Source organism: Hipposideros armiger, unplaced genomic scaffold (genome assembly GCF_001890085.2).
Source record: "Hipposideros armiger isolate ML-2016 unplaced genomic scaffold, ASM189008v1 scaffold_1506, whole genome shotgun sequence".
NCBI lineage: Eukaryota > Metazoa > Chordata > Mammalia > Chiroptera > Hipposideridae > Hipposideros > Hipposideros armiger.
Window position 1 is genome coordinate 73,665 of NW_017732856.1, and position 9,052 is coordinate 82,716.

The 9,052-nt window shown below is 38.5% G+C and overlaps 2 protein-coding genes across 2 annotated transcripts in view; one reads left to right on the forward strand and one right to left on the reverse strand.

Moving 5' to 3' along the window:
* Positions 1-8,326, reverse strand: part of LOC109377689 (UPF0061 protein Fjoh_2793-like) — a 46,225-nt gene extending 37,899 nt beyond the window's left edge. The window contains exons 1-3 of the mRNA XM_019634115.1: positions 7,804-8,326; positions 4,253-4,371; positions 3,428-3,600 (exon numbers count right to left, since the gene is read on the reverse strand). Coding sequence (XP_019489660.1) covers positions 3,428-3,600; positions 4,253-4,371; positions 7,804-8,095 — 584 coding nt within the window. The 5' untranslated portion in view covers positions 8,096-8,326. The remainder of the gene's footprint in view (positions 1-3,427; positions 3,601-4,252; positions 4,372-7,803) is intronic.
* A 92-nt stretch (positions 8,327-8,418) lies between these two features.
* Positions 8,419-9,052, forward strand: part of PDSS1 (decaprenyl diphosphate synthase subunit 1) — a 58,359-nt gene continuing 57,725 nt past the window's right edge. The window contains exon 1 of the mRNA XM_019634116.1: positions 8,419-8,878. Coding sequence (XP_019489661.1) covers positions 8,501-8,878 — 378 coding nt within the window. The 5' untranslated portion in view covers positions 8,419-8,500. The remainder of the gene's footprint in view (positions 8,879-9,052) is intronic.

Genomic DNA, 9,052 nt, shown 5'->3' on the forward strand with positions numbered 1-9,052 from the left:
AGTGAAGCAATGTCCTCCACAACTAGACTGAAGAACAAAACGACAGCAACTTGTCTGTTCCCCTTCCCCAATTCCCCAGCACTGTTCCCATCCCCACAATTCCCCAATAAAAATCTTTAAAAAAAAAAAAAAAAGAAGAAGTACAAACTGGCTGTTACACAATAGTCATGGGGATGTAGGGTACAGCATAAGGAATATAGTCAATAATATTGCAATAACTATATATGGTGTCAGATAGGTAGTATTTAACAGGATGATAGATGGGAGGGGTGTTATGGGGGCAAGATGAAAAAGGTGAAGAGATTAAGAAGTACAAATTGGTAGTTACAACATAGTCATGGGGATGTAAAGCATAGAGAATATAGCCAATAATATGGTAACAGCTATGCATAGTGCCAACTGGGTACTAGACTAGTCAGGGGGTTCACTTCTTAAATTATACAAATGTCAAACCACTATGCTGTACACCTGACATTAATATAAAATAATACTGAATATCAAAATAAATAAAGTATAAAAAATCAATCACTAAAACATAAGTGAAATTCATTTTAGAAATATAAATTTAAGACGTAATTAATTTCTTCATCATCTTATACCTGAGCTCAAGTTTGTTAGGTGTAGAATACTTAGAACTGATCTATTTAATTCCAGAAGATGAACGAGGAAAATTTATTAGAAAATTTGCCTATATTATACACATGCAATATAAAATTTGGAACATACTTGTACCTGAAAAAATTGTTTTTGGACTTGCATGATTAACTGTTTCCAAACTTTTCTGTTAAAATTTGTTTGATGGCCAGCCGAGGGGCGCGTTGGTTAAGAGTTGGCTTGGGATGCCAGCTCTGAGCAGCAGGACCCTGGTTCAGATCCCACAGTAGGGCCAGTGACGCTGCGCCCTCTACAGCTAAGATGGTGAACAACAGCCTGACCTGGAGCTGGGCTGCCATGAGTCGCTAGCAATGGCATAGGCTGCTGTGGAGCTGCAGTGGACTCCCGTAAGCTACTGTAAGTGGCCGGCAGCCAGCATGAGCTGCCAAGAGCCACCGTGAGTGGCCGTCCAGTGGCTGGCAACCGATCTGCCTCACCCGGTTAAGACCGCAATGATAATACCAACATGGGTCAGTGAAGCCACAACTAGACTGAAGAACAAAAAAGGACAGCAACTTGTCTGTTCCCCTTCCCCGATTCCCTAACACTGTTCCCCTCCCCCAATTCCCCAATAAAATCTTTAAAAAAAAAAATGTGTTTGCGGTTGCTCAACTCCCAGCTATGCCATTTACTAGCTGTGACAATTTGTTGAGTTACTTAATCTCACTGAGACTGACCTTTCATTTCTGTAAAATGGGATAACCCTTGCCAGGTTGTTATAAGAATGTATGCAAATATATGCAAAATGCCTTGTACTATGTCTGACATTTGCAAGTGCTCAAAAGATGGTAATTATTATTATTTGCTAACTTAGACATCACTCCATTCTCCGCACAGATGTTACCAGAAAGTTTTCTCTGACTTTCTGGGACTAGGAGGGTAGTCCTGTAAATTCCCGTAGCTCCTATACTTACCCTTATCACAACCTGATGTTATTGGAATTCATTTATTTATTGATCCCCTCCCCCAGAGTATTTGTAATTTGAGTGAAGGGGACAGGTTGCATTCACCATTGTAGCTCCTGGCACATAAAAGTTCTATAAACAGCTGTGGAATATTTAAACAATGTTTGCATTGTTCTGGAAGATATTAATCATTCTGGAAGACAAAGCTGAAATTGAGAAAAATTTATCCAGTATTTTAATTTTTCATCTTAACCAGGAATGGACCCCCATTAATTATTTTAGTTATGGAATACCTCTAAGAGCACAAGTCTGAGAAGAGCTCTCAACATATTCTGGGAAGTCCTAAAGTCGACAAAATACTAGGTACATCTCAAACCAAGAACTAGGAATGAAATTGGGGGAAACAGGAAGGTAGTTCTCCATTAATAAAAGAGAAATCATTCACTGCACTGTAAATTCAAAATGGCGAAACCATCCTTATAAATAAATATTTATAATTTCATATCAGGAAGAAGCAGCAAAAGGTGAAATGTGAAATTCATAAATGCTTATTCTAATTTACTCTACTACCCAAAAAGTACAAAAAAGAATAGTTTAACAAAACAGCAGAGCTGAAGGTTTGCATTGTACTGTGTACTTTGTACTTTATAGTACATAAAGTACATATGTAATTTACAGTACATATTTTACAGTACATTTACAGTATAAAATACTATCTAACAACTTTGACCTATATGGGAATGGCCTTTTGAATCATGGAATCCTGTATTTAGGAGTAGAAAACACCACAAGAATCATCTAGTCCAGAAGTTTCTAAACTGAGAAATGTAGTTCAGTATTAACTAAATGTAGTTAATAGTTATTTCTTAAAAACCGAACCACCACAAAACCCTGAAGTCACATATGTTTGGAAAATGGTGTGTTAAATAAAATTAAGCAGATTTCTTTGTCACAGCACTTCTCTCAACTCCTGGAATGATCTTGGTCAACCTTACACATTACAGATCAAGACACTGAAGTTCAAGTTTGTCATACATGACCCTTAGAGTCCATTTCAATACTAATGGTCTATGTCACTTGGCTTCTTAGCTTATGTTAGCTTAGCGTCTTACCTTTTATATTACCTTTGCTTCTTAGGAAATTGAAGAAATAAAGCAATAAAAATCTGAAAAAAATTAACTACCACAACAACCAGGGCTTGATATTACTCACTATAATTGTTATCACAAACACATTTTTCTGTATGTCCTAATTTAATCCTTACTCCAACTCTATTATACTTTGCTACTTATCCTAAAAACTATGCCTCAGTAAACCAACTCCCAAACAACCAGTGTTAAATTAATCTTAACTAGCTCACAGGAAGTCACAGCAGTTTCAACAATTGGTCCTGCGTTCCTTTTTTTTTTTCTTTAAATTTGTCAGATACCACACCTGAACTTGCTTCCACATCTTGCTTTATTTCTAGAAGGTGACTTCTTAATTGTTTCAGCATTTAATTTCTAGCAATTTCTAACAGTTCTAAAACTTTACTCCACAGCCACCCTGGCAAAATTATAACCTATTTGTGCTTCTGAGGGTTTTATATTAACTCATTGTGCTACTTGACTTTGCTTAAATCTCTTGCCAAAACTTCGCTGCATGAGTTCTCTAGCAATAATTCAGATATTTTATATTTGTGCTGCCCCAGTTTTCTCAATTCCATTAAAGAAACTTAGGCTCTAGTTTTATCACAGCATGAAATCACATCAGCTAATCTATAAAACACGATGACACATTCTTCCAGAAACATCTTGTTGAAGTCTCAATACACTCGTAGAGAAATTAATGCAAAATAACTTTTTTAATAGGACAGCATTTCCACCAACTGTTTATTTTTACATAAGAGAAACTGTGCTGATGCTATTCTTACCTGGTGGCCACCATATCTATGGGCCAGTGGAATGGATCCAAATACTATCTTTTCACCACTTACAAGCTGGATAAAAGCATCTGTTTCTGAGACAGATAAATCAAGATCCAAAATATCTTCTAAAACTTCCTAAGGGAGAAAAAAAAATAAAAAATCTTACAAACTTAAGTAATCCTTTAATCATTTTTGAGAAGAGACTCAATGGAAGAAAGAAAATTAAAAGAATAAACCTCTTTCAAAAATACATTAATATTTTTCATAAGAGATGTACCATATTGTCTGAGTATTTACATTATTTAGGAAAATTAGTTCTATTAGTTTAAAACTTTTATGTATTTCTTGTAATGCATGTTAAATATTTTTCCTAGTACATATTCTTTAAAAAAAAAACTAGAAAACATAAATGCCCTATTTTTATCCCAAATTCATTTTTATCATGAGAGAATAATTTAGAATTTGTTCTTAGAGCCCATTTCTAAGAACTTAACTCATTTAACCCGTTTTTCCCCACAAAAGTGTATTTTCTTTGCCATATAACTTTAAGATGAACCTGACAACTAGGCTAGAGGAATAAGAATCAAAAAGTGATACCTAAGAATGACATTCTCCAAGTGTCTGAATTTTAAACACAAAGATAGTCATTTATCAATAAATTAACAATTTAACTCTGAAAAAATATTAATATCTTTTTAGACAAACATTATAGTGAGTTAAGTATTTATGTAGTACACTATAAGTATAGTGAGTTAAGTATTAAGTTGTGAAAAAAATTAAGCCTAACCTTTGAAACTGCTGCAAGACGTACTCTTGATTTGAAAGGCGTAGGGAAGGCAATTGAAAAAATACAGTTTCTCACTTTACGAACATAATTTTCTTTAACAGGATCAACTGGCAACACAGCTGATAAAAAAACAAAGAAAACCATCCTTCTTAAAGTTCTCATTTCTTGCACTTACAGCATTAACATTCGTAGAAAGGCTATGCAAGAAAATCAACTTAAAACACTATTTTCTTCATACTTTGTTATTTAAAGTTATGTTATCATTTTCAACCATATCTATCCAATATACATAAATGCAGTATATGGAACTGTCCAAGAAGACATGAGATTAAAAAAAAAGCTTGAAACAAGACAAATACCGTCTTCAAAGATTTTTCACTCATGTCAGACCAATAGGATGTGAACATATTTATACAAATAAAACTAAATATATAAAATGGAGGTGAGCTGCATTGCAGTATTAGAATTATAATGCAGGCCAATTCAATGGAATCCTACCAAAAATATTAGGCACCTAATCACATTCTTTCCGCTCTTCAGAAAATAATTAACTAAAGGAAAAAGATACATACATACATATCTCTAATACCAGGCAATAGATGTCTTACTAAATGTTCAAAACTGCTTCCAATCCCATCAGAAGTGTGAAAATATGGTATGTGCCTGTGCACAAGGATAGATGTTTAAAAATTGCCTCTAAAGAGATAAACTGTTTCATAAGGTCCATACACTAAAGCACATGTACTTTATTTAAAAAGCTGTTGAGAAAAGGTTTGAACATGTTTTAGATACATAGAATGTATATACATCTAACTACAGTTCTTAAAATCTGAATCTGTTTTCCTAATACAGAGTAATTAAAAAATTCCTAAAAGAGGGTAAGTGTATTACTAAAACTATAAGACAAAGGGACACAAAATCCTATGTTTCTGGATAGAGATTATATTGCCAAGATGTCAGTGTCAGCAAATTATTTAATAAACATAATAGAAATCCAAACAAAACCTAGTAAAATATTTTTTGAAGAAACAGACAAACTTATAAAGTATAAATCTGAAGAAATAAAGGCTAATTTATTTAAATAAGAGAGATGGGAGTTTCCTTATCATATTAAAAATTACAATACAATAGCTAAAAATTTTGTTATCCCCAAAACAGATGTGAAGATCAATGGGATTCAATAAAAAGCACAGAAACAGCCCAAAGTAATGTAAGAATGCCCTATATAATGAAAATAATCTTTTTAATCAGTGGCAAAAGGTGGCACTGAGACAATTTATTTGTTCAGCTGTTTGGAATAACTCCTGTTTATTCCATCCAAGCCTAGATAAACTAAATGTCAGCTATAACAGAAATAAGAGTAAGTTTATATCTTCTCCATGGAAGTATAAAAACAGGCAAATGTGGGCCATATTTAACTATTTATACTTTCCTTTAAGTACATGGTAAATAAAGCAGCATCATGGGAAAAATGGTCAATCAAAAAAACAGATGTTAGTATCCAACACAAAAAATCCTGACAATATCATTAGAAATTCCAATGGTATATTTTCTTCTCTTTTAGGAGAGCCCCATGTGGAAATAGACTATACAATCAGTGCATTTTCTTTTATGATACTCCAACATTTTAGCAAAGCATGGGCAGTATATAATTTTGATTAGTACTTATGATTTTGCATTGATTGATTCACATTTTGGGACAGTAGCTGCTCAGTCAATACATGTGATCATGGATCCTGGAACAAAAAAGGCTAACTGCTTCAGAGGCACCCAACCCTCATCCCTGTTATGCTTTAACAAACTAATCAGTTATACACTAAAAACCCCAGAGAAAATTCCAAATGTACAAGGTTAACACTTAATCTTAACATCTCAGAGAAATCAGTAAATCCAAAATTAAATTTTTTTAGAATTCAGTTTTGCCTAAGAATATGAAATCCACAAAAATCTTCCAGTGCAACTACGTTTAACTCTTCTCTCAAAAAACGTTCTTCCCAGGGCTGGCTGAGTGGCTCAGTTGGTTAAGAGCGCACTCAAGAGTTTGAGCTCTGAGCAACAGCGGTTCGAATCCTGGCCCGAGCTGAGCAGCAGCTGAGCTGCCAACAGGTGGCAGGATGGCTCAGCTAAAAAAGAAAGAAAAAATTCTTCCCAGTTACCTTGATAATTCATTGATCACTTATCTAGTAACATCAGGATGAGATGCTTTTATGCAGGACTGGGAAGGAGGACATGGTTAATACTTATATAGTATTATGTATATAATCTCTCCTTGGTTGTAAAACCTGGTCCTACCGTAAATAATATTTTAAAGAAAATGTCTTAAAGTGTAGCCTCCTCTCTCCATCATCGAAATAAAATGCTTTCAATGACACTTATTCCATTTTTATGAGTCAAGACTGGTTGTTTCATTTGTGTAAGTGCAGTCTTTCGAGACTGTACAAAGGGGAGTTACTCAACAGTTACTTGCACAACTCAGATAATATTTTTAATTTCCTAGATCCCATGCTTGGCCTAGTAGGGTCAAAACAATTAGTTGGTATTCTGCACATCCTATTGGTGGGTTATCGTTCATTAAGAGTTCAGCTATACTGTAATGTTGGAAGCCTTCATGAATTTCATCTGTCTTTCCTACTTAGCCTAGGCATATTTCATCTTTTTAAGAATCAGGTATTTTGTTTTCATCTGGGAAACAATTTCTAAAGGAAAATGACCTGATTGAATTGTGTTGTGTTGTATCTGTCAACTATGTGAGCTTGGACCAGACACTTAATTCCTCTATATGTTTCCTTATCCGTAAAAAAAAAAAAAAAAAAAGGCAAATGATAATATGTTATAAAATTGTTGCAAGTACGAGTGTTTATTGCTACACTCTAGCAAATTGTACCTGTTGAATATTTAATATATTAACTTTTAACAAGGTAAGTCACAGGTACTTATTAATCTTTATTTGTAAACCACCTGAGTCCTTTTTATAAAATATTCTTCAAGATTGGAAAAACACCTCATAAAATTGAATTATTTTTAAAAACTTCTTTATTCTATGCTTTCATTTAGTAAACAAAACAATACTTTGAAGGTAAACAATGTGCTCAGCTTTACAGGTACTTGCACTCTTTAATGAAAAACACATGGTTCAGAAAAACAAGAAAAAAATATCACAGTTGCAGTTGCCTCTTTGCTGGTCTATTTCCTTGTATGAGTGAATTTTCTGAAGATCAAGTTTCTTCTCTTTCTGTAGCCCTAATGCTTCCACTTTCTCTCATTGGCTCTGTGCGTCTGTGTGCATGTGTTGAATGATTAATTAATTATATCATGGATTTGTTATAAATACACTCTCGTTACTATGAGAACAGATCTGGCTATAGAATTAAGGAAAGGTCTTTCTAACCCGTATCGGGTACTAATCCTGCACGCTCTCCAGTATCCCCTGGGCTGGCTTACAAGGTTCAACATGACCAAATAGTAAACCATCTCACATTGCTCAGTACGCCCACGAGTGGAACTCACACATCCAGATGTGAGCACGACGGCCCCAACATGCCACCATATACCTATAAGGTCTTCAGAGGAGAGAGTCCAAAAGTTGAGAGACGAGGCTATGCTAGCTTCTGTTTCACAATAGCCCTGCTCCTGGTTTGACCTGTTCCTGAAAAGATGCACAAGGCTGGCACTTCCTTCAAGGCCGGGTTGCACTAAGGAGCAGAGAGCGCGGCAGGTCACACACAAGAGAAGCAGCTGCGGGATCTGCAGCCTCCGGGCGAGGCAGCAAAACGGGAACCCGCTTCTTTGAGTTGTATTTCTGCCTGAGTACACAGGACAACAGTTAGAAACGCACTGCGGCATATTTCTTGCTAACAGCTGGTCCCCGGAAGGTACATTTTGCTCTGATTGCTGGAGCGACTGGCTCCCCGCAAACCGCGGGAAAGCTTCGGGAAAGACGCGCGCGGGGTGGAAAGTCACGGTTAGTTTCTCCCCGGCCGACCGGCCGGCAGCGGGGCGCAGGGCTCCGGCCGCCTCCCTCGCACCGCCGGGCGCTCCCCGCTGACGCAGCGCAGCGCAGGCAGGAGCCCGGGGTGACGCGGCCCCCGCCGGAGCGCGCTGGCGGCGCAGCCCCGGGGAGGAGCGAGGGGAGGCGGCCCCGGTGGGGCTGAAGCTCTTCCTGTGCCAGGTTTCCGGCTCCGGGTCCCGGAGGAGGACCGCCGGGCCATAGGCGGAGCTGCCGCCCGCCGCGACTTTCAGACCCGGACCATGGCCTCATGCTGGTGGCGGTGGCGGCGCGGCTGCTCCTGGAGGCCGGCAGCGCGGAGCCCCGGGCGCGGGGCAATGAATGGGCGAGCGGCGTGTGTGCCTGGCGGGGGCCGCGGGGCCCCGGGGCCGCGCTGGGGTGGGGCCCCGCGCCCGCAGGGGGATGCGGAGAGGTGGGCGCGGGGTGCCTGTCTGCCTGAAGTCGGGGCGCCCCGCTCGGGACTGCAGAGCGGTGTCCTGGGGGCCCAGGAGCGGTTTGGGCTTGGAGAGGGAGCGGTTTTCCCCAGGGCCCCGGGGAAAACGCAGGAGGAGTGGTCAGATTGTCGCCAGGGGTACGGACCAAGTCAAAACTGGAGACCGTCTGCACCTCTTTCCTATGGAGTTACCGCCAGGGCTTTGGGAAGACAGATTTTTTTTTTTTAAAGATTTTTATTGGGCAATTGTGGGGATGGGAACAGTGCCGGGGAATTGGGGGAAGGGGAACAGACAAGTTGCTGTCGGTTTGTTCTTCGGTCTAGTTGTGGAGGACGTTGCTTCACTGGCCCAAGTTGGCAC